Source organism: Hippichthys cyanospilos, chromosome 8 (genome assembly GCF_059441005.1).
Source record: "Hippichthys cyanospilos isolate Australia breed blue-spotted pipefish chromosome 8, RoL_Hcya_1.0, whole genome shotgun sequence".
In the NCBI taxonomy this organism is placed as follows: domain Eukaryota; kingdom Metazoa; phylum Chordata; class Actinopteri; order Syngnathiformes; family Syngnathidae; genus Hippichthys; species Hippichthys cyanospilos.
Window position 1 is genome coordinate 1,213,528 of NC_142376.1, and position 25,908 is coordinate 1,239,435.

Sequence of the window (25,908 nt, forward strand, 5' to 3'; positions counted from 1 at the left end):
TACCCCATTATAGCATTTTTCCTTTAATTGTATCGATATTTTATATGATCAATTTGTTTAAAAAAATGCATATTTTGTTTGGAATACTGATGAGGAAAATAAATAAAAAAATCAAATGAAACCCATATATCCGGGGGGAAGAAATGCCCCAATCAAAGTTTGTGGTTGTATAACATTGCTAGACCGCAATTAAGTGCTGGCACTGTAGTACTTCATTTTGGACACTGGGTGGTCCCCACATAATGTTATACATAGCACAAGACCTTGGAAGCGCACGAAGAAGAAGTCCCTGCTGTCACATAGAATCGCAGCGTTAGCTGCTGAGCTGTAAATAAAGTGAATGCAAAAAAAAGGGGTGAAATACAAGTGTGATTGTTTATAATACCACACAGACTGAATTCGAATTTCTGATAATGGCCCAGATGACGACCCCCGCTTATTGGGAATTTTGAAGGATTTTCCTGGCTCTGTGTAGTAGCACGAATAGGCTACATGCTAATGCTAGGGCTAACGCTAATGAATACAGACAATGAAGAGTAGCAAGGTAAGCATCACAGAAAGGTATTGCATTTGACTCGTTTTTTAATTGCGGTCTTTTGGCTAACCACGCAGTCGTAAACTTGGTGAAACACGGATGCAGCGTAACTTGGGGTATTTATGGTAAAATGAACACATTGAGAAGAAAAGAGATGAAAAAATGCTTCGAGTGCATTTAGCTATACTGGCGGGGCGTTCACGACCGTTCACAATGTGGCAAATCTGAAATACGGTTGACAAAACTTGTTGAATTGATTGTTACATGCTTTATACATTATTTGTGCTGTTTTGAATTCAACCAAGTATATAGATCACTAACAACGAACTATATATTATATGTAATGATTCTTTAAGAAATTCTTGGTTTTGTTAAAAAAAAATATGATTTTAGACATTTTTCATGTTCACTTTGTTTGCATCTATTAAACCTGATAAATTAGATTTTTTTTCAGCAATTTGATTGGTTTACTCTCTATTGCAATTGAGTGTATTGTGATTTTGACTTGTTTACCACCTGTTTGTGTGTGTTTTTCCTTCATAAAAAAAGAGCTCGCTTGTTGAGCCTGTTTTTCACTTGTGAAAGCACCGTTGCTTATGCACCGCCTTGGCAAAGTGTAAATGAGTCAGACTGGCTTGAACATAACACAGAAGAAAGCAATAATAATAATTGTCAGTGTCTTTTCTTCAATTAGGAAAGACTCGAACCGGAAATGAATGCGGACCTCATGCTTCTATCTGTGTGAAATTTGGCTCATCCATGGAGGACTTTGGGAAACATCTACAGCACAGGTAATTTGATTTTGGACTTTTTTTTTTTTTTAATGTATGTGATGCATTTTCACAAAACCAGACGAAAATTGAGATATTGATGGATTGTAATTCTACACTTAATTCCCTTTAAAATGACATATAATACATAGAGTAAGTTCAAAAAAAGTGATCAAGTTACCGCAGTTTGAATGTTGCCAAGATGACATTCTGAGTTTGGAGAGAAACGCATTTAGTTGTGTTTAACGGACTCCTTTGCAAAATGTCGGAAGCCTTTATTTTGGTCATATTTATTAGTCACGCAATTTTCTTGTAAACCAGTAGGAAATCCGAAATTGTTTTTCGCTGGTTTGGGATACTATTTGGCAAAATAAATGAACAAATCACAGTGAGTGCATTCTTATCCTAGGTGACGCATGGGAACATGTATTTAATAGACCTTCAATAATCTTTATTTGTGCATTGTTCCGTGCTTAACTGTTTGGAAAAAAAACGTATTAATCGGACTGCACGTGTCTTTGAATTCTAATGCTGGACTTGCTGCGCCCTCTGGCGGTTGACTTGATCATTGCATTTCATCGCCTGACTACTAGGGGGACTGGTTTCCAGTTCAACGTCATACTGGCACCTTGGTAAATGTCTTTCAAGTGAGGATTCTACTGTTGTTCTCACAATTCTGACTTTATTCTCAGAATTCTCGCTTTTCTCGATAAAGCGAGAACACTAGCTTGAAAGTCAAAATTGTGAGATTGGAATTGGAATTTTCAGATAAAATCGAGAGTCATTTTACCTCACTGGCCCCGATTTTCTTCCCTTTTGTATTGTGTCTAGAATTCAATAAATCATATCAGTCATATAACAAAAAATATATCAATAAATGTCATGTCAATGTTATTGAATTTATTATGAGTATGCGGTGTTCAGTCATGAGTAAAGGTTGCATGTGGTAGATAATACCCGTGCAGTGTTTGTGTCTGGTGGGGTAAGATAATGTCTCGTTTTTTTTTTTTGTTGTTGTGCGCACACACCTGACATTTCCATGAACGTATGTGAGGAGGTGGCATGTTAATCCCGAGCGTACAAAACACGCGGTGCTGTAGAAAGGCCACCGAGCATGTCGGACAGGCGAATTACAAGTGACCAATCAAAAGGCAGATCACAGCTAAGCCACTTGATCATTTATGCCGCGATATTCCTTGGCTGGAAATGCCACGTAGAGCTCAAAGTTGTGCGCTTTATCCTTTTCCCTAAATCAGTGCTTTTCAATTACATTTTGCTTAGTGAGGCTTTGCAAAACCTATACATTTGTTTTGTCAACTTTTATTCCAATGTTTTGCTTTTTTAGACCTGTGACGGGAGCAGTACGGTTTTCTTTTCAAATTGAGAACAAACTCATTAGAACAACTATTATTACCATTATTATTATTGCTAAATTGTGGTATAGTGACTACTCAGCAAAAAGTGACAGGAACAGGAATAGCAGATTAATCAGAACATGAAACATATTAAATTGTGTTATTGTGACTCCTTTACAAAGCGTATGCATTTATTTAGCCAAGTTCGAATCACCTTGTTCTTTTCTTTAACGTGACAGAAACTGTACATTTTCCTCTTCAAATTAAGAGCAAATTAGTTAGAACGAAACAACCTACGACTGCTTAAATTCAGTATAATGACTCCTTTGTCAAGTTTTAAATCAAATCATCGTTGTTGTTTAGATGGTGATGTTATGTTATGGTGATGATGACATTGAAATGGATGTAACTAGATTTGCCGCTACTTGCAGAAACCCTGTTAAAATCTCACAGGAAAGGGGCGGAGCAAAATGTTGGCCTGGTTGTTTTTTTTCGCCTTTCTTTTAGCCACGCCCATTCCTAGGAGGAAAATGGTGACATCTGTGATTTACTCTGCCACAAATGGATTTTATTAGTGACAAGTGTAGATTTTAGTGCCATCTAGTGGTTCTTATCTAATGTTTACAATCACTATTAGCGACACTGTTTACATACATAAGCATCGCTTTCAAAATTTGCATTCTTGATGAGACTGTCAGTTTTTTTTTTTTGGTTATTAAACTTAAAAGCCGCACTTTTTTTTCCAATTGCATCCCATAGGTGTCCAAATTCCCAGTCAGGGGCCATTTGTGACCTGCTTTCCACATTCTTGCGCCCCGCTGCATATACTGAAGATGCATTTTGACACGGCCTGCCAATGTTTAATTGCTTGCGTGATTGATTTTTACCATGCTCCATAAGTTAAAGTAGAAGAAAAAAAGCATATGGCCCTCATGTGTGTCTTTTTATTCGTATGCGGTGGTCGTCGGATGAAAACGAAACGGCCGCTAGATGGCAGTCAAGGAACACGTTTGGCTGCGCGCTGTTTACCAAGCTTGGCCTTGCACACTCACAGACTGTATGTGTGTAAAGTGGGCGTGGCCGCCGGCCTAATCCATGGCATTTCGTAAATGGGGTCCGAATTGATAAAGCCAAGCGAGCAGCGGTCAATCCCTGACCTTTTGTTTGCACTTGTGCGTCACGGCAGCAGGCGGGAAGCTTTTTTTTTTTTTTTTTGGCCCGCTTGAAATGAAGCAAATCCCTGCCATAAATGTGCAATGTGTGTTCCACAGATTAGCCCCCTCATAAACCCTTCAAGATCCACACAGGGCATGCAGTACTCCACTATTTTATCGTTGCATTTGTTCAAAAAAAGACATTTTCAAATTACCTTCATATTTCCAAGAAACGCGATAAATGTGCAGGTATTAGACATTTGTGCACACGTAAACATTAGTACAATAAATACAAAATCAAACATACCTTTCAAATGAGTGGTTCTCAACCATTTTCTAAGGAATATTTTTCAACTTTGTACCTTCAACAAATTGCGTTACTCATAGTATTTATGAAAAAATATGAATACATAAATACAAGGTTTAGCAGAGTAGATACTGCAACACAAATTAGCAAAGAGTTGCTTCACGTTTCAATCGATTTGCTCTTAATTTGAAAAGAAAACTGTACCAGTGCTACCCTAACCTTTTACTTTACAGTCTAAAGTATTGTTTCAGCCAAGTACCCCTTCACCAAATCGTAAGTAATCTTAAAACAACGTAAAAATAACGTCTTTAGGGTTGAATGAGTCGTTACACCCAACACCTATTAGAGTTGCATTTACTCAGTAATTTTTCATTGCAGTGACTCAAAACTGTAGAATATGCTCGATGTCCAAACTATGGCCCGGGGGCTATTTGTGGCCTGCAAGCCACGAGTTTGTGGCCCGCGGCATATACAAAAACTAGATTTAGACATGGCCCACACTATTTTAAAAAAGTCATGCAAAACTATTCGTTGACAGCATTAGAAGTGTAAAAAAATTGCCTCCTCGCTTTTTTGGTAAATAAAATGTAAAAAAATATGCTTGCTTGATTGATTTGTATCATGTTTAATGAATAAAGTAAAATAATAACCATGTGGGCTTTACAGCTTTTGATTTTTCCTCATGCTGTCCTCAGAGGAAAAATTTGCTCCAACAACATTACAAAACGAAGCCAAATGGGATGTCCCAAAGGACACTTTAACATTTTTGCTAATTTAATTTTTCATTATTTTAATTGTGTGTCTACAGAAGCGTGACAGTATAAAAACATTTGTTTTTCCATCACCCTGAACAGCATCACCACTTAAATATTTTAAGTAGCCTTGGTACTGTCAATTTTCTTCATTTCGTCACGGGCCACTGAAAAATGCGCGGCAGGCCGTAAGTGGCCCTCGGGCCGTAGTTTGAACACCCATGCATTAGGACGCTGCTCGAAGGGGTTAAACACACGTCCAACATAAAAAAAAAATGCTATATGCTTGAATGCTAAGATCATGAGCATGCGTGCTTCTGTGCCGTAAAGCAGATGGCAAAACACACTGGACATGTTTTGCCGTCCAGCGCGCGGCATATGCTTGTGTTATGGTCGCGCGCGCGTGCGCGTGTGCACTAAGAAGCCCTGAGAACGGCGGGAGGAAGCCCAGGTGCTCGGCCTCTCTTTAAGCTGCTCAGCCCTCTCTGTCCAGTCGCTGCGCGCGGGGCGAGAGATCACAGCTTGCACCCGGTGGCCTTCCACAACAACACATGCACGCGCCGGGCCTCGGCGTGCACGAGCGACTTGGCTCGAGTCGAAGCTTGCTTGCTGTGCTTTGCTTTGCTTTGCTTTGCTTTGCTGGGACGCTTTCGTCTTCCGCTTGCTTGCGTGCGATCAACACTTACCGGAAGTAAACGCCGTCACGTCTGAGCAACAAATTCATAGCGCGCGCGTGTGTGCGCGCGTGCGTGCTCGGGGATGGCTGCATTGGCCACAAGCGGCAGGTGCACGGCGCCTGTCATTTACGCAGTAGACACGCTGCTAAAATTACACCTGCTCCTCACTTAACCTGCGAAATGGAATCGCTTGCCACAGTCATCTGTCTGTCTGTCTATCTATCTATCTATCTATCTATCTATCTATCTATCTATCTATCTATCTATCTATCTATCTATCTATCTATCTATCTGTTCATCCATCCATCCATCCATCCACCCACCCACCCATTCATCCATCCATCCATCCATCCATCCAAACCTACTTAATTGAGCCATTTCTATAGTATTTAACGAGCCAAAATAAAATAACAATGATTATGGCCCTTACATCTTTCTATTTTTTTCTATCTGGCCTCGTTTGGTCACACTCAGATCTAATCCATATGCGCATAGGTTCAAGTGTAAAAATAAAACATGAAATGAAAATCCAACAGATTTGAAAGAATAACAGTAAAAATATTTCGTAAATCACAACAATGTTCAGTCATAGCTATGGGCAATATACATAAAAAATCCTCATATCGCAAATATGTGCGATAAGTTTCATCTCGAATGTTATTCTTTTATTTGATTTAAACCCAATAGATGCAATTATGTACATCGGCGTCTGTTTGGTCATAAAAATAAAGGTATTATTAACCCTAAATAGCTTAAATAAACAAACTTATCACCTCCTGTGAGCAAGTTTTTAAATTTGCCTCCTCTATTTGTCTCAACAACACGGCAAAGTGAATTGCATCCAATAACACGTGCATGATTCGAAAGGACAGGATGTCTTCTTCTCGCGTCCTCAGTCAATGTCCAATAGTATTTAGAACAAAATGCGATTCCACTGCAGTGGTCACAAATTATATTGTAAATTATTACACATAATTGTCTCAGACTTCATTGCGCTTGCTTATTTTTCCGGATCAAAAAACAAAATGTTTATTTCATTAAGATGGTTAGGTTATTAAGACAAAAAGTCTTTTTTCTTTAGATATGGTGACGATGGCAATATCGCAGCACCCACATCGATTTTTTTCCCTTTAATATCTTGCTGCCTTAAAGTATTGAGTTAATATTTTCAAAATTACCCCCCCCCCCAAGACATTTGATAAGAGAATCAAAATATTACATAGTGCGCCTTCCGGAAGGCCTTTCGTTCATTGCGTACTTGTTATTGTTCAGGTGTGCCTTAGATTGTAACAATATCAATGAACGCACAGTCCTTTTGCAGGCGCAGGCTACCCCCCCCCCCCAAAATAAATAAATAAATAAATAAAAAGGATTTCATGCTACCTATACGGAGCTTGTAGTACAGTTTGCATGACTACACACACTAATGCCCAACTTGTGTGCGCTTCAAAAAAAGGAAGAAAAAAAACCAGGGCAGGGCAAGCATTCAAGAGTGCCTCATTGACAACACCTCTCGGCATGTTTTCCTCCCCCCTCGTCTACGATTGCTTGGGAAAGATGAACTTGCAAAAAAAAAAAAAAAAAGTTGCGTGGCAGGCGTCGGTGTGCGCTCGGGCGCCGTGTGATTGTCTCACATTCTTGTCTTGTAAGTATCACACACACAGATTACTCCTCGCTAAGTTCTTTTGTGTGCTGATCCATATTTGACTTGACACATCACGAACACGACCCCCCCCCCCCACACACACACACACACACACATGTACACACACACACACACACACTGTTCATGGCGCGCCCACGTATGTTTTGCAGTGACACGCCCGAACCTCCAAGGCCTAATTGGACTAGCTAACTTTTTTTTTTTTTTTTTTTTTTTTACGGGGGGGGGGGGGGTAAGTTTGGAAATATGCACACTTGAAAATTGATGAAGATTTTTGTAGGTTTATTCTCAAAGAAACTGCTGTGGAGTCCCTTTTAATACTCAAGGTTTTTGACAAAGTTTAACTAACTTGATTTAAAAAAAAAACTGTTTTATGGAGTATATAGAACGTAAATAACGTAACATAATGGAGTACCTTCAAGATAAACCCTCGTTCAAACTGAATTTTTAGTTTATTGTTTTTTTGAGTCAGTTATGACGCCAACTATTTAAAAAAAACAAAAAACTAAAAACAAGCTCCGTGTGTATGGAAGTGTGTGTGATGTAGAGAAAAAGAATGTTATTGTGTAAAAATATTTGTCCCAATAATGCTTTGATTTTCAAATAATGTTCTCTTCTTAATTTGTTTAGTCAGCGTTTTGTTTACACAACACCAAAGCAACAGGGGGAAAAGAAGTTGCATTTTCTCAATTTTATTTTGTGGTTGCGAGAAATAAGTGCATCTGAATCTGCATCATTATTAAAGAATAATATATTTTTTAAAATGTATTTGAGGCAAGGTGGTTTTGTTGTGGACGAAATAAAATAAAATTAAACACACCATTTTCAGTGCTTAAAAGTTATTCATTATACATTATGAACACAGTTAAAATGTTACGTAAATAATGTTATTTTTTTTTTAGCACGTTATATGTTTTTTTTCCTCTTAAAGTGGGAGCTTGCCTCCCCCTCCACATGGCTGCCTTCTATTGGAAGTATTTATATACCTTTTACATTTACTTACATTGAAAGAAATGGTCGCTGAAATTACTAAATTGTGCCTTCAAATATTTAATATAATCAGAATTGAAAACGCGTTTAGAACATAGTGAAAAAAAAATCTGCAAAAGGAGGACACAACGCTCCTCTTTTTGCACTCCCCCAATTTAAAAAAAAATCCTGCAAGTGTCCTGCATGTGCTCATTGGTTGTAGATTTAGCTGCAAAAAAAAAAAAGACTTGCAGGGGAGAAATCCCCCCTTTTTTCAGAGCGAGAGCTCGGGGTGGGTTTTTTCTGGGGGGGTGCTTGTGGTTCCGGGAAGAAAAGCTCTTTTGAGAGGGCCACAATGGCAGATTGGAGCAGGGGAGGAGTCCCATCGCGATGAGGCCATTTAATGGCACGTTGACTTAATTTCGCCATTCACCAGCAACGGTAAACAAAAGGTGCAAATGGCACTCAGCGATTTTTTTTCCCCTTTGGTTTCCACCAACGTGTACATTGAGGTTCGAGTTGTATATATTTGAATAACACGCTGGAGCAAACATGACATTTCTTTCTTTTTTTTATGCGCCGCTGCGGTTTAAGCTGCAAGCTTTAGGTGAGTTGTGTAAGCAGATGAGCCTTAATGCCCCCACAATCCAATAATATCAACTTGTGCTCATGCAGCCACTTATCCCGTGCAGAGAATCACTCCCAAAACGTTTCAATTAAATAGTATATTTGATTATTTAAAAAAAACAGCAACATAAAGAGATCCTATGATATTCACATTATATAAAAAGATGGAAGGTGAGGAGGAAGAGGAGGAGGAGGAAGATCCACATTGTGATATGCGTAAATGTCACATACAGAAACACACAGGCCGAACTTGAGCACGCGTCAGTGTTTGGAACATTTTTGATGGGGTGGGGGGGGGGGGTATGTACAAGCATATATTCTACAATTTATATTACACAGCGGGAGAAGGATGCATGGCATCGGTTTTTTTTTTCCTTCTTCAGATATACAAAAAAAAAAAAAAAGAAAATCCGAGACATTATTCTCACCCCACACAGGCAGTGACAAATTATTGTCTCTTTTTTGGAACGACAACAACAAACAAAAAAGGTGCTTACGACTTGAAATGATTGTCTGATGAACAACAAAAAAGCAGCTTGCCTGCGTGACGTCATCACCCAAAAGAAATGCTCCAAATGTTGTTGTTTTTTCTTTTAAATTCCCTCTTCTGGATGCTCCTCTGGATGCAAAAGATTAAAAAATAAAAAAGGAGTATTCATGCAAGTCTATATTGTTGTGATGAAGAGGAGGAAGAGCTTATATATATATATATATATATATATATATATATATATATATATATATATATATATATATATATAAAAGTGTGCGTGTGTCCTTTTTTTCTTTTGAAAGCGCTCTTAATGAAAAAAAGCACGTGCTTTATCTGTTTTGATGTCATATTTATAGCAATCGATCCTTTTATTTCCTCTCCTCCGTCCAAGTCCTCTGGATCCCTGCAATAATTCTCTCTTTTTTGGAGGGGTGGGCGGGTGGGGGGCGCGTATCATACGTCGCACTCGGAGTCACTGGAGGTGACGGAGAGGATGGAGGTGCAAGCGGCGTCCACGCGCTCCGTCACGCTGGACACGCTGGTGGTGGGACTGGCCGCCGTCGACGGCGACTCGGCCGAACTGTGAGGGGTCAAGCCGGCCTCCGACAGGGAGCGCATGCCCGAAGCGCCCATCGCCTGGTGCTGGAGCCTGCACCCCAACAAAAAAGCACATTTCAGCATGTTTTTTTTTGTTTTTTTTTTCACGAGCAAAGAAAAACAAACAAGCTTTTCCTCTCCATACACCCTTTGGCATGCGTGCATGCATGCATAAAAACGCCGCAAATGGCGTGAGAATGCAAACATTCTTGTCCCGCCAACGATCTCGCCGCAATCACGCTAAATGTCCACTCATGATAATAACTCTGGATCATGATCACAATCATAACATTGAAGAATGCCTCCAGATGATCCGCCAGCGGATTGTTGTTGTTATTATTTTTTTTTAATCAATTACGAGTGCAGTGATAGGACACTTTATGTTATGAATACAGCAAATGATATTTTCTATTATCCCTGCACGGAATAATCTTTTCCACTAAAAGTGGTCGGTTAAAAATAACGCAATTAAGTCAACAATCGTAATAAAACCATCGAGCCAATATTTAGGTCGGAATATCGGTTTTTAAAAAAATATTCATTTGGTTATTTTTAAGCTGTTTGTTGACGCTGCCAAAAATGCTACGCTCCAATAAATACTGATATTGTGCAATTATTTGTGAGCCGTTTTCAAGCGGTGAAAATACACGGTGCCTTTTCAAGCTATTTTGGAGAAAATTTGCAATATTATGCACGTAATGTACGGCCACCGTATGCGTTTTTCTACACTAAGCTCAGATTTTCTTTTGGGACATTTGCTTATGTTTTTGCAGAGCACAAAGACTTTTTAGGGTTGGTGTGAAGTATAAAAATGGCCTCCGGTAAGATGCTTATTCTTCTAAAATACAGGTTCAGAACGTTTCAAAGGCTGCAATGTTGTTTTTCTGTCGTATTGTTTATGGGCGCTAACTTGTTGGGGAAAACAAAACAAAATAAAGCGAAGTCGTCTTTAAATAGGTTTTAAAAACAACAATTTTAGTTCTTATATAATGTTGTTTTTTGGGTCCCTGTTGTTGTTATTCGGGTCCCTCGGAAAGAGCAAATGTGCTTTTCGCAGAATTTCTGAGCGCGGTCTCGAAAAGGTTCCTTTTGAAACGTTTTGTTTTGTTCGTCGATAGGAAAGGGGCGATCGCGACGGTCGGGTTGGAAGCAAAGCTCCGCGGAAAGCGCGCGGGAGGCGGAGAAGGCGGAGGAGGAGGCGGTCCAACCTGTTCTTGGCGGCGGCGGCGCGGTCCCGCTGCCGGCGGTTCTTGAACCAGTTGCCGACCTGCGTGGGCGTGAGTCCGGTGGCCTGCGCCAGCTCTCGCTTCTTGCTGGGGTTGGGGTAGGGGTCCTGCAGGTACCACTCGCGCAGCAGGCTCCGCGTGCGCTCCTTGAAGCAGTGCGTCTTCTGCTCGCCGTCCCAGATGGTCCTGGGCAGCGGGAACTTCTTGCGCACGCGGTACTTGTCGACGGGCCCGAGCGGCCGCCCGCGCAGCTTCTCGGCCTCCTGGTAGTGCGCCTCCAGCCACATGGCCTGCAGCTTGCCGTGCGAGTCCTTGGTGAACTTGTGGTTCTCCAGGATGTGGTAGAGGTCCCGGAAGTTGCCCGTGTGGAAGGCCACCACGGCGCGGGCGCGCAGGATGGACTCGTGCTTGTTGATGGCCTCGCAGGCGCCGGGCGCCACCGGCAGCGACCACAGGAAGCGGCCCAGGCGCTCGATGTCGCCCGTCTCCTCCAGCGTCTCGCACACGCTGGCCACCTGCTCCGGGGAGAAGTTCAGCGTGGGCAGCTGGAACATGGACAGCTCGTCCGGGGAGCGGCCGCCGCCGCCGCCGCCGCCTCCGCCGCCCGGACCCCCGCCGGAGGCTGCGGCGGCGGCGGCCGCGGCTGCGGCCGCTGCGGCGGCGGCGGCGGCCGCGGCGGCGCCGTTCGCCTGCACCAGCAGCGGCCGCTCGGCGAAGTTGGGCAGGAACAAGTGGGAGGGATAGAGCTCTAAGGGCGATCGGAACACCATGGAAATGACCTGAGCGAGCACCGACGGGGAGAAGAGCGGACGAGCAGCCCCGCGCCGGCGGCCGCAAGCGGCTGACAGGGGGGGTGAGGAAAAAAGACGACGGCGGCGAGCGCGAGAGGGGAGGAAGTTTCCCTAAAAAAAAAAAAAAAAAAAAAAAAAAAACAACCGCGGCGGATCGGATGATTCAATGGCTATCGCCTAATGACACCGGCCTCATAATATCTCCCCCCTAAATCCGCCGTTGAGTGTAGCATTGAAACATTTTGTTTCCCTTTTCTATTGGTCTTCTTGGTGTCGCCGCGCCGTTGCCATGGCGGCGCTGCCAATCACTGTCAGGCGTGCCAATCATTAGCCAGTACGTAGCGCGAGGCTTTCACCACCGCTGCCGCCGGCGCGGGGGGTTATCGGAGTCTTCCATCGCCACGGCAACCTCCCCCCGCCCCCCCCCCCCCCCCCCGCCCCGATCGCCCCGCCCCCCTCCCGCCCTCCCTTTTATACGGCCCAGCCTCCACCGGAGCCTATCTGCCGCACGGAATCTGCAATTACGACCCGCAATATGATTGCCCGCTTTAATAACTGCCCCCCTACCCCCTACCCCCTTCTCAAGGGGGGACTTGCAAGTTTGTTCCAAAAAAATAAGAATAATCTAATATTGTTTTGGTTTTGTCTCCTAGGTGCGCCGGGCCGGTCCCGCCTTCCTCGCTCCTCCCCAGAACCAGAAGCCTCGGAAAGCTCATGAGTGACTTTTGATGCCAACACTTTTTCACCCCCCCCTTCCCCTTCCCCCCCCCCCCCCCCCTTCCCAAAGCTAAGGACGCGATCCATGTCCACATCGGCGGTCACAAGACTGAGCTTAGTGCGGTAGCGCGGTGTGATTTTCATGTTTGCGGCTGAGGGTGTTCAAATGTGTCGCATTGTGCGTTTGGGGGGGGTACGATTGCAGACGCCTAATCCGACCTGCAGAAAGCTGACATCATGATCCTAAGCCGCCTTTGCTGCAAATCGGTGTGGAATTCAAAACTTTTGTTTCGTTCTCTAGCCTTTTTTTTTTTTAAGATGATCGCTATTTCCCCGTGCGCGGATTGCGCGCGGAGTTTTACGCGAAAAAAGTTGCAGCGTGGGGACATTCGGGTGAGTAAGTTTTTTTTTTTTTTTTTTTACCTGAGCGGCTAATCATTCAAAAAGCAAAGCTGCAGGTGTTATCTGCTATTATGTACCATTCTTTGTGTGTGTGTGTGTGTGTGTGTGGGGGGGGGGGGGGGGGGGCGCTCCAACCCTTGCAGGCAATTCGGAAATTACTACTAGAGTAGACAAGAAGTGAAATGTAAAACCTGAATGGAGAAAGGGCGGAGGTAGGTGGGGTGTGTGTGTGTGTGTGTGGGGGGGGGGGGGGTCTCAGCGGTAATTCACATTCTTCTACGCGCCTTTTGTTTACGTTAAGCATGTAATTAACAGCCACCCCCAAACAAGTTTATTCACCTGCTGCTAATTGTGTGTTTATCCGAGGGCTTGCTCAATGTTCCGAGCAGCGGGGGGTGGGGGGGTGCGGATTGGAACAGAAGAGGGGGGGGGGGGGGGTGACTTATTAGTCCTAAAGTCCTCTTTCTAGTTGTATGGCATGGAACGTAAACGCACCACGAGTTTTTTTGTTTTGAAGCAAAATTGCTCGAGATGAGTCTTGTGACGTCACAAGAGGGCGAAGAAACAGAGGAAAAAGTGTGTTAAGAGGAAGGAAGGAAAAATGAAGCAAGAAGTTGGATTTGTGACCTCTCTGTTTGTGCGAGTGCGTGTATTTGTGTGTGTGTCCGCGTGCGTGCGCGTGTGTGTGTGTGTGTGCCCGCAGCAGGAGCGAGATGTCCGCCTGGCGGCTTGGTGCAACACATGGCACGATAGTAACATGAACGACGGTAAGAAACGTTTCTCTTAAATTTTGGGGTCTCTCTCTCTCAAAAAAAAGGAAAGATCTTTTGCATGCAACATTTTGTTTGCGTGGTATGTTTTTTGAGTTATAGTTGCACATTTTACTTGATGTCTATATTCGGTTACATCTGCCAGAAAATGATATATATTTATTTCCCGGTTGTGGTAAACAGTTAAAGAAAAATGAATAGTCCTAAAAAATTAATATGATTTTCGAATCTTAATGATGGCGACTAATTAAGAAATATTACGTAATTGGTTAATTTAGCATTGTGCAAATAAAGTTGAGTTGCTGGCGTCAGTGGCGTAATTATGAGCATTCAAATTTCATTAATGTTTTAAATGATGCACTTCTTTTTTTTTTGTCCTTGCAGTCTTGCAAAATGCAAACGTAAACTTAAAATTCACACTTCGCAAGTCTGCTGCAATATTTCATTTGTGCGTCTGACTGATTTTATTTCTTATTTTAATAAAGTTTGTTACTTAGGTTGCTATTTAATTTTGCTGTTGTTCTTCAATACTGTTATTAAGTAATCGTAAGGAACATTTATTTATTTGGTATCTTAATAACGCCAACGATTAAAATGATATTTGAGTTTTTTTTCAGAGCTTACGTGTTTTTAATACACATATTTATTAACCCATGACATGATACGGGGATAGCGATGCGCGTTAACGTTTTTACGCATAATCATAAGACTTGCAAAAACCAAAAAAGGAGGAGCCTACATTTTTCGGAGTGTACCATGCAGCAAAGCACGCAACAAAAGTTTCGAACATTTCTCTATACCTCTTTTCTTCCTGCAACCCCCCCCTCCTTCTTTTTCTTCTTCTTCTTCTGTCTGGTTTGCATTGTGCGCTCTCATTAGGGGCACTTCCTGGCAGGGCCGCGCGCTTGTATCGGAGCTGTCCAATCTGTGTATTTACACGGCTTGTTAGCGACAGTTAATGAGGTACCCCCCAACCCCCCAGCTACAACCCCCCACCACCAAAACCCCTTCTCGACATCAAAACTTACCTTGTCAGTAGAACTAGAGGATATATATATATATATATATATATATATATATATATATATATATATATATATATGTGTGTGTGTGTGTGTGTGTGTGTGTGTGCCCACACACACACATATTTGTTGAGTGTTTGCCCCCCCCCCCCCCCACCCCAATCTCCAACCAACTTCGAAGTGACTGCTGATTTTCTTCTTATTGACTTATTTGGGGGGGGGGGGGGGGGCAGACATGTGCTCCTCAGGCTTTTCACTCTTCCTGGGGGGGGACACACACACACACACACACACACACACGGTGTTCACTCTTCCAGGCTGATGCTCCGATGTGGGTGCCCCCCTCCCAGCTTCACATATGATGCTCCCCTTGTGGAAGTGGGCCAAAGGCGAACACGGCGATGACGTCACGAGCGGACATTTCGCACGGGAGCGAATCGTCCTGTTTTCTGTTTGAAAAAGTCACGCAATGGATCTCGCGATGCTTAGATGTATCTCGGGTGATGAGTGAGATCACGTGACCGGTCAAGCGATTGGCTCTCTTCATTTGCTTGCTTTGGAAGCGCGCGCAGGGAGATAAAGCCAATCAGAAAGCTAGGCCGGACCTGACGTCATTAATAGAGCATCCTCCATTTTCTTGAGGTATGCACAATTAAAGCGAAGTCAACTCCCAACACGTGGCGGCCATTTTGTTGCTTTGCCGTCGACCGAAAATGACATCGCAGTCAGCACCAATCACGGTTCAGCCTGGGAAAGTCACATGGTCATGACGCAGGTGAGCTGTGATTGGTCACGAAGTGGTCAAATTTAGAAACAGCCCATGCAAAGTAACCTCAACAAATAAAGATAATATTTGATATGGCAAACGACGGATGATAATGATAACTTATTGTCCCGCATGATTATTTTAACAATAAATCGGGGTGTTCAATACCATTTTTTTTGAACAGTTGTGCAGTCACCAATATTGAGCACCCATAGCAGTGGTACTTATGACCCATAAAAAAACTGTCAAATCATTTGAAGGCCAAACGTATACATCCAATTGTATCAATTTCCTTCAAAATATTCATGAATAGGAATTCATCTTATTTCTCCTTGTTCATTTGAGATCCCCCACAGGAGGGCGACAGATTTTGCAATCTGCCGCCTTCAAGTATCTTTAAGCAAGGACTGGTATCGACATATGTAGTATCTGTACTCGCCTGTCCTTATAAAAATAACAATCATAAAAAATAACCAGATGTAGTTTGTAACCCAAGCAAAAAAAACGAAACCTAACGACTATGTTAAAAGAAGGGTACTGATCTTTTTAATAGCATTCGTGTCCATCCATAAATACAAGTTTGCAATTTCATTCATTCCAATTCCGTGACAGTAATCAGGAGGAGAGGAGACGAATGAGGTTTTTCAAGCGATCCCCAGCCACGTTGCCCGCGGTCTTGCTCGCGGCTCGCTGCTCGCGGCTCGCGACTCGCGGCCCGGCCTTTTCCTCCAGCTCTTCTTCGACGTTCGCTCTCGTCGCTTTTCCGGCGCCAGATGCGACGGCGCCTTTTCGCGAGCTTATCAAACATTCATGCGCGGCAGCTGCACTTGTGCGTCTGCGTCGCCCCCCCCGCCCCTTCCCGCCCCCAACATCTCATCATCGGGCGCCCGCGACCCTTTTGACACCCACTTGACTTTTTTTTTTTTCCATAAACGGTCAACACGTAAACAAACGGCGTGCGCCTGCGCCATCTCATCTTTTACTGCAAATCTTTCACTTAAATTAGTCAATTACTGTAGTGCTTTGATGAGAAATATTTAGCAAAACAAAAAATACAATTATATATAAATATAAACATAAAATAAATATGTATTTATGTATGTATGCTGTTATTAAACGTTAAAAACTATATATATATATATATATATATATATATATGTATATATATTATATATATATATATATATATATATATATATATATATATATATATATATATATATACACACACACACACACACATAATAGGGTTAAGTCATATGTTTTGTTTCTAAATAAATTAAGCACTGCAGTATTTAAAAAACTGACCCCTCCTCTGTGTATATTCATATTTGTGTAAATCCCTAATTCACAGAAATAAAATACAAAACTTCACTGCAGCTTATTAACATCAAAATGAGTAATAATAATAATAATAATAACCGTAATTATTACTCTATGATATTATAACAAAATTGTGATTATTATTACTATTTGGTCATCGTCTATTTTTTCATTCAGTATTCATGAATATCCTGTAAATGTTTCTCAGTAGTCGTGCTCGTGGTTGTGATCGTCTTTTCTTTTCTTTTCTTTTCTTTTCTTTTCTTTTCTTTTCTTTTCTTTTCTTTTCGTTTCGCATTATTTGAAAACGAATGTCAGCTGAGTTCTCTCAGTCCTATGTTCAATATTTGCAATGAGCGATAATGACGTGTTACATTTGTAAGAAAAGGACGCCTGCAAAATGTTGTTTTCGTTTCGAGAAAAAAAAATGGGAAGCGGTCTGAAGGTGAGGTCGCGGGTTCACGGCGAGGTTAAAGTCACGTGGCCACGACTTCTATTTGACCCCCACCCACCCAAACAACCCTTGCAAGTGGCCTTCCTTCCTATGCCCCCCACCCCGCGCCGCCCCGCCCCGCCCCAGCCACGCTCGTTTATGAAACGCGCCCCGCCCCTGCGTGACGTCACCTAGGCACAAGACGCTCGAGCTCCCTGACAAATGTTTATTGTTTCTATTCTCAGGTGAGACAGCAAGGCCGTTTGACCTCATTTGCGTTTGATTTCAAATCTATTTATTTAAGGTTAATTTATTCCTGGCATTCATTTATCAATTTCAATATCATTTATTTTCTTGATTTCTTATTCATATTTCTTATTCATATTCGATGAGCATCACCTGAAAATCTGCCTCACGTAAGAACGCGATACTTTTCACGTTCTAACGTGATGTACACATTCAATGTTAAAAGCTGTTTCGATGTGATAAATGTCCTCTTTCAACTTGAAATATATTTCAGATTTTGTCTCTTTTGAAACGTCAACCCGTTTTCTTTTGATTCAAATGTATTTGTTTATTTGGAGTTATTTATTTCAATTCATTTCATTGAAATTTCTTTTCTTTATTTATATTTATTGAATTATTTGAAGCTCCAAATCTGCCTCAGGTTAGAACGCGACCTTAACGCGTTTTAACGCGATGTACCATTTAAAGTGAAATAACTTTGACCTTTCAACGTAAAATATGTTTCAAATGATGAAATGCATACACTTATACATTTGACTTTTGAACGTGACAAAGACTAACTTTTGCTCGTACGACTTGAACATTTAAAAGCGTCACATATTTTTTTGTATGGCAGTGCTCGCATTTTAATATTTGAATGTGATCAATTTGAAGTTCTCATGTGGTGAATTTGACATTTTGCAATGATCGATTCCCAGTTTGAATTTCACAATTTAATGCGAGGAATAATGACCCAATTTTCACATTTTAATTTGGGAATTTTCACACGTGGTTTTTTTTTTAATGAGATCATTTTTACGTTTTAGTATGGCAGTTTTTATGTTTAACACATTTTTGATGATATTTCACGTGATCATTTCACGTTTTAGCATGATGAATTCTCATTTCGAACTGAGCAATTTCAGTTTTTACTTCGTTTATGAGTTTCACGTGAAATAACGTTAAGTGACACGTTTCACGTTATAACACAAATTTCATATTTTAGCCATAAAAGTTCATTATTAAATAACTTTAATAAGATTGTTGTTACGTTAATTGCAATGTTCATGTGATGCTATATTGTGATGATTTTTTCCTGTGATCATTTTGACGTTTTACTGATCATTTTCAATGTGATCGTTTTCACGTTTTCACATGAATTTGGAGTTTCAACGTGACAATTGTCCCTTTTCTTATGATAAATGTTCACATTTCAACGTGAATGTTTAAGTGGCGCGAATTTTGCATTTCAGAACGACAATCAAGAAGCTTGTCATATTTTAATGATATATTCTGTTTTATGTGATGACATTTTTAACGTGATACATTTGACACCGTGGCAAGTTTTAAATTCTGTGACCTTTATTATAATGAGATGCGTTCAAATGCATCGCATCCTTTTTCAGATTTAATTGGAGCTAGTTGCACTTTCGAATGTGATGAGTTTCTTGGGTTAATGTGACAAGTGGCCCTTTTTTGTACAGAGAAAAGCTTCACGTTTGGACGCGATCAGTTTGGCGTTATAACGTGGAAAGTTTCACGTTCTTCACATGTTCACTTTTAAATTGGATACATTTGCGATTGAAATGTGATGCATTTCCTGTTATTACGTCGTGACTGCTAAATTTCACGTGGGGGGGGGTTGCAAAAAACGACCATGTGGAGTAAGGCTTTTTTTTTTTTTAAACCCTCCATGTATAGTAAGGCGTTTTTTCTTCAAGAAAACAAAGACAGGATGCACTGCTCCCAGTTTGTGATATGCAATGGAAGATTTTTTTTTCTTTCGTCCAATCAGATTTCAGCCTCCACCTGTTGCCATATCAATCTGATCCGCTCGGTAGTAGTTTTCTTATTTTTGCAAGATACCTAGAAAACGGCTTTGTCCCACCTCCACATTTGTGGGCAAAAATGGTGAAGCAGCACAGGAAAACTCCTTTTTTTCTTTCTTTTTCTTAATAAAGCCTCCTTTCGGTGTCTGCGTGAAACTTTTCTTCCACCGTCCGGTTTGAGACAACAATATTTGCGTGTGTGTCGATGGTAATCCCCATTCAATTCCCACGAGCGGTTGCTAAGGTTACAAATGAGCTTCGGTGCAAGTAAGTGGTTTCTATATGACAGTATGATGGCATAATCCTTTTGGTGAAAACGTCAAATCCATTTGTTAGTCTGAGATTGTAGCGCAACAACTTTTCTATAAGATGAAAGAGTCAGACTGAAAAAGTCGTCAGGACGGACGGAGCTTTGAATATATTTAGCCGTGAAATATGGCGGCTGTGTTATCTGATGGCCTGCGTGGCGCATGAAAATGAGAAAGTTTGTAAGGTAGCCAAGTTCACGGAAGAAAAAGTTTGCAGACGAAATTGATGGGAAGGTGTGCGCTGAATGGAAGCAAGAGGAACCAAGCAACGTTAATGGCTATGTATAGTAAGGCTTTAAAAAAAAAATCGCAAATAATGACCATGTATAGCAAGGCTTTTTTTCCGCAAAAAATGACCATGTATAGTAAGGCTTTTTTACCACAAAAAAATGACTATGAACACTAAGGCAATTTTTTTTTTCTTCACAAAAATTAACCATGTACAGTAAGGCTTTTTTTCTCTTAAAAAAAAAACAACAGGCATAGTAGGGCTTTTTTTCACAAAAATAATGATGTATAGTGAGACTTTTTTTCACAAATGAACAACCATGTGTAGTAAGGCTTTTCCTTTGCAAAAATGACCAAGTGTAGCAGGGCGCTTTTTCACAAAAAAATGACTACTAATAGTAAGGCTTTTATTTTTTTTGCAAAAAATGACCATGTATAGTAAGGCTTCTTTCACAAAAAAATGACTATGAATAGTAAGGCTGTAATTTTTTTTGCAAAAAATAACCACGTACAGTAAGGCTTTTTTTCCACAAAAAATCACTATGAATAGTAAGGCTTTTTTTTTTTGCAAAAAAAACATGTATAGTAAGACTTTTTTGACAAAAAATGACTATGAATAGTAAGGCTTTTGTTTTTTTTGCAAAAAATAACCACGTACAGTAAGGCTTTTTTTCCACAAAAAATCACTATGAATAGTAAGGCTTTTTTTTTTGCAAAAAAAACATGTATAGTAAGACTTTTTTGACAAAAAATGACTATGAATAGTAAGGCTTTTGTTTTTTTTGCAAAAAATAACCACGTACAGTAAGGCTTTTTTTCCACAAAAAATCACTATGAATAGTAAGGCTTTTTTTTTTTTTGCAAAAAAAACATGTATAGTAAGACTTTTTTGACAAAAAATGACTATGAATAGTAAGGCTTTTGTTTTTTTTGCAAAAAATAACCATGTATAGTAAGGCTTTTTTTCCACAAAAAATGACTATGAATAGTAAGGCTTTTTTTCCGCAAAAAATGACCATGTATAGTAAGGCTTTTTTTTCCACAAAAAATGACTATGAACACTAAGGCAATTTCTTTTTCTTCACAAAAATTAACCATGTACAGTAAGGCTTTAATTTTTTTTTGCAAAAAAAAAACAAAACACGTACAGTAAGGCTTTTTTTCCACAAAAAATGACTGAATAGTAAGGCTTTTTTTTCCACAAAAAAGTGACTATGAACACTAAGGCAATTTCTTTTTCTTCACAAAAATTAACCATGTACAGTAAGGCTTTAATTTTTTTTGCAAAAAATAACCACGTACAGTAAGGCTTTTTTTTTTTCCACAAAAAATGACTATGAATAAATAGTAAGGCTTTTTTTTTTCAAAAAAATAACCATGTATAGTAAGGCTTTTTTTGACAAAAAATGACGACCAATAGTAAGGCTTTTATTGCAAAAAATAACCGTGTATAGTCAGGCTTTATTTTCTACCAAAAAAGTGAACATGTCTAATAAGGCTAATACTAAGTCTAATAACAGTTTTTGATCTGACCCTTCCTCGGAACGGGTCGTTTTTGGACGACGGTGGATTCGGTTCCAACGCGACGGCGCTCGGCAGGAGCCCGCGGGAGCGGCTCGCTGTCAGGTGCGCGAGCGGCCCCGCCTCCTCGTCCGCGCGGCCGTTACCGTGGCGGCAAATGGCTTCTGGGCTGACATTTGCTGACATTCAAGGAAGTGCAGTTATCAGCGTAGTACACTTCACCTCGGTGAATGAAGTGGCTCTACCTGGCCTAAGTGGAGGAAATGGCGGGGTGCACGCTTTGGCGCCAACTCAAATGTCACGGCGGAGAAACAGAGAGGAGAAAGGGAAAAAAAAAACATCTTTAATGGGCTAAGTGTAGCCTTTTCCAGTGGCGACTTGTCGGCTAATGGCAAATGTGCAGCTCCCGCCTCAAAGGCCACGCCGCCGATCGCCCCGTGAAACAATCGGAGCACGGAGCGCTCAAAGAAGGGCGCGTCTCATTTGCGCCTCCCGCAGGCCGGCTGCGTCGGGCCCGCGACGACGCCTTTTGCCCGTGCGCGGTCCAAAACCTTACCTCGCTTTGAGACCCCGACCTGAGTTTTGAACCCTGATTTGAAACCGTGAGTCCATTTGGAAACCCTAACTCCAATTTGAAATCTTAATTTCAAATTGAAAGCTAATTTGAAACCTTAGTCTGAAACCCTGAGTTTAGTTTCAAGCCCTAGTTTGAAACGAACTTGAGTGTGAAATCCAAATTTGAAATACTGACCCTAGTTTGAAAAACATGCATAAGGACCATGCAGATTAAGTTATTTGTTTTTCTGTATTTACGCTTTTCTACCGCGCGGCGTTTGGAGGCCATGAAACATAAACCAAATGCAAATTTCCAAGATGAAGCGCCTCCATCTGGGAAAGGACCGCACTTACTTTGTGTAATCCTTCATTATTAGCCGAGTGGGCGGGGCTTCACTCGCGGAGGGGTCACGATGATAATACGCTGGCGCGCCGCTTCAAGGACGCCGCGGAAAAGTCGGCGAATGCTAATTGTTTCCAGATCAAGGAGGCGTCAATTAATTTAGCCGGCGAGGGGGGGGCGGAGCAATCATAAAAGTCGCGCCAGAGTAATAAGGCGCGAAAAATGTGATGCAACGTGGCCACGGGGGCCGCGGCGGTGACCGTCACCGTAGAATTGAAAAGGCGGCGGCGGCGGCGGCGGCGGCGGCGGCGGCGGCGGCGGCGTCCCTCTACTTAATGGTTCTACCGGGGCGCCGTTTAATGCAAAAGGGGGCCCCGGCTTTTAAAAACTATTTAAAAAGAAAGCATGCAAATGACAGGGCCGCGCCTTAATGAAAACGCCGGCGACAACAGCGCCCCGCGGGACGCCCGCCCGCCGCGGACGGCGGGGCGCCGCGTAATGACGGCGCGCCCCGGACGGCGCTTGTTATGCTAAGCGGCCGGAGCGGTCGCCTCGCGGCGGCGGGAGGGCATCGACGCTACGTTGGACTTTAATGGAATGGGGGGGTGAGCAGAATGCGGAATCCCCACTTTGGTTATGTTCTGGCGGGGCTCCAAGTCGCCTCACGCCACGGCTCGCCGCCCGGACAAAAGCGCCAGTGTTTTGGAGTGATGGAAGGCTACGTTTCCCGGGAAATTCCCGTCTACCTGGACTCCATTCAATTTTTTCCATTCAATTCCATACGTCTTTCCCGTAGGTGATGGATGTTAGAGCTAATTGTGTCTAAATATGAGCGGCGTCCAAACTGCGGCCCCGGGAACCATTCGCGGCCCGACATTCTTTACGTCGGCAGCCCAAGTCATAAACATAAATGATAGTGTTTTTTTTCAGCGCTTTCCCCTCGGTGTGAAACGCCTTCAAAGGATTGGACAAAAGGGTGAAAGACACCTCGGGACAATTTAGACAAGTTATAGCTCGCATGTTTTTGGGGGGGGCATCGTGGAACGAAAGCGGAGCACGCAGAGAAAACCCACACAGGCGTGGGGAGGACACGCAAAGCTCAGGCAGGAAGGCCAGAAGCCAAGCGGCTGCAGCGCGAGGCGTGAGGACGCGCGCTCTGTGAAATTTGCGGACTATTGTCCCCAAACGGCTTTTCGCGCGACGTCTGATTTCCTTCATCCCCCAGATCGGATTCCCAAGCAACAGAAAGGTGTGTTGCTAATCTTTGCAAGAATGTCAGGTGTGCGTTGTGTGTGAGAGAAAGAGCGAGAGAGAGGGAGGACGGGCGAGGAGCGTTGATGACACCCCCCTCTCGAACGCGGAGAGCCGACATTTCTCAAGTGTGTGTAATTACGGTGAGCGGCGAGCCTCCCAAGCACGCTGTCAATCCCAATCAGATTGCAAGACACGCACGCAAAAGGCAAACTTGCGCAATCATCCCGCCCAACGCCAACGTGAGAATTGGGCCGACGGGGCTGCGCGCAGGCGTCCGGCCGGCGTCCGGCTCCGCCTCTCGCGCAAATGGGCCGAGGCTGTCGAGCGCCGCCGCTCCGGTTGCTGCAAAAGTTGTGCGCCCCGCCTGGCGGCCGGGGGGTCCGCCAACGAGCCCACATGTGGACGAAACATAAGAGACGGCATCACGACCACGAAGACGACGACGATGCTGATGACGGCGAAGACAATGACGACGTGAGGACGGCGACAATGACGACCACGAAAATGATGACCGCGATGACGACGATGAGGACGACGAGGACGATGACGACGTCGACGAGGACGATGAAGACGAAGACGACGATGGACGATGTTGATGATGACGACGACGATGACGAAGACGACGTCATTTTCGTCATCGTCGTCGTCATCATCGTCGTCGTCATCATCGTCGTTGTCATCGTTGTTGTCTTCATCATCGTCATCTTCGTCGTCATCATAAAAGTCGTCATTGTCATCGTCATTGTCGTCGTCATCATCGTCGTCGTTGTCTTCATCATCGTCATCTTCGTCATCTTCGTCGTCGTCGTCATCATCGTCGTCGTTGTCTTCATCATCGTCGTTGTTGTCTTCATCATCGTCATCTTCGTCGTCATCGTCGTCGTCGTCATCGTCGTCGTCGTCATTGCCATCGTCTCGTCGCCATCACTGTCGTCGTCGTCGTCAACGTCATCGCCGTCGTCATCATCGCTGTCGTCGTCGTCATCGTCGTCGTCATCGTCATTGTCATCGTCGTCGTCGTCGTCGTCATCGTCGTCTTCGTCATTGATATCATAGTCGTTGTCGTCATCGTCGTCGTCATCATCACTGTCGTCGTCGTCATCGTCGTCGTCATCATCATCACTGTCGTCGTCATCGTCACTGTCGTCGTCGTCATCGTCGTCGTCGTCATCGTCACTGTCGTCGTCGTCATCGTCGTCGTCGTCATCATCACTGTCGTCGTCGTCATCGTCGTCGTCATCATCATCACTGTCGTCGTCATCGTCACTGTCGTCGTCGTCATCGTCGTCGTCGTCACTGTCGTCGTCGTCATCGTCGTCGTCGTCATCATCACTGTCGTCGTCGTCATCGTCGTCGTCATCGTCATCGTCGTCGTCATCATAGTCGTCGTCGTCACTGTCGTCGTCGTCATCGTCGTCGTCGTCATCATCACTGTCGTCGTCGTCATCGTCGTCGTCATCGTCATCGTCGTCGTCATCATAGTCGTTGTCGTCATCGTCGTCGTCATCGTCATTGTCGTCGTCATCATCACTGTCGTCGTCGTCATCGTCATCGTCGTCGTCATCGTCGTCGTCATCGTCGTCGTTGACATCATAGTCGTTGTCGTCATCGTCGTCATCATCACTGTCGTTGTGGTCGTCATCGTCGTCGTGAAAAGTTATCTATGCAGCACCCTGTCTTCAAAGGCGGGCTAATTCATCGTCTTCTCATGTAGGTTGGCTAAAAGCGCTTAGTATGCTAACATATTTTATTTTTTTTTCAAATCTCATCTCGTGGCGCCTTGCGATATTTGTGCCGTTAAACATATTCATGACGGAAACCCCGGCGGCCGCCGGGCCCGCTTCCGAATTAAACCAAGGCTGAGTGGCGCCGAGCCATAGAAAGAGGAAGGAGCGGCGGCAAATGACATTGTCAATTCAAATGCGCCCGCTAATGCATCCGCTTCATTCGGCGTCGGAGCGGCGCCGCTCGCTCGCTCGCTCGCTCGCCGGCCGGTCCGTCGGTCGGACGGCTTATCTGCGCGGCCGGCGGAGCGGGGCGGCCATGTTGGCTGGGAGCGCGAGACGGGCAAAATTCATCTTCCCTGCCAGACTTGACGTGTAATTACAGGCGGCCGCGCCGCGGCGTCAGTTGATGCTTCCTCACAATCAACACGTAAATACCCCCACCCCCCACCCCCACCCCACCTCGTCCGCCAAACTATTTGAAAATCAATTATCTGGACAAAGCGGCTTTAAGGAGTGGCTGCCACTTACTCCTGAAGTGAACAACTTATTTGAAATTCATTATTGTGTGG

The 25,908-nt window shown here is 43.2% G+C and overlaps 1 protein-coding gene and 2 long non-coding RNA genes across 3 annotated transcripts; 2 read left to right on the forward strand and 1 right to left on the reverse strand.

Annotated features, from left to right (window-relative positions):
- Nucleotides 1-310: 310 nt before the first annotated feature.
- LOC148419769 (uncharacterized) lies at nt 311-13,068 on the forward strand. The gene is made up of 3 exons (XR_015866427.1): nt 311-544; nt 1,230-1,326; nt 12,570-13,068. It is a non-coding gene; the product is annotated as an uncharacterized LOC148419769 (long non-coding RNA).
- On the reverse strand, nt 8,893-12,301 carry six3a (SIX homeobox 3a). The gene is made up of 2 exons (XM_088421998.1): nt 11,108-12,301; nt 8,893-9,951 (listed from the first exon to the last, which is right to left on the reverse strand). Exons 1-2 carry the CDS (start codon nt 11,893-11,895, stop codon nt 9,756-9,758), a joined length of 984 nt encoding a protein of 327 aa, XP_088278124.1. The 5' UTR covers nt 11,896-12,301; the 3' UTR covers nt 8,893-9,755.
- Nucleotides 13,069-13,288: 220 nt separating the features above from the next.
- On the forward strand, nt 13,289-15,693 carry LOC148419771 (uncharacterized). The gene is made up of 2 exons (XR_015866295.1): nt 13,289-14,768; nt 15,145-15,693. It is a non-coding gene; the product is annotated as an uncharacterized LOC148419771 (long non-coding RNA).
- Nucleotides 15,694-25,908: the final 10,215 nt, after the last annotated feature.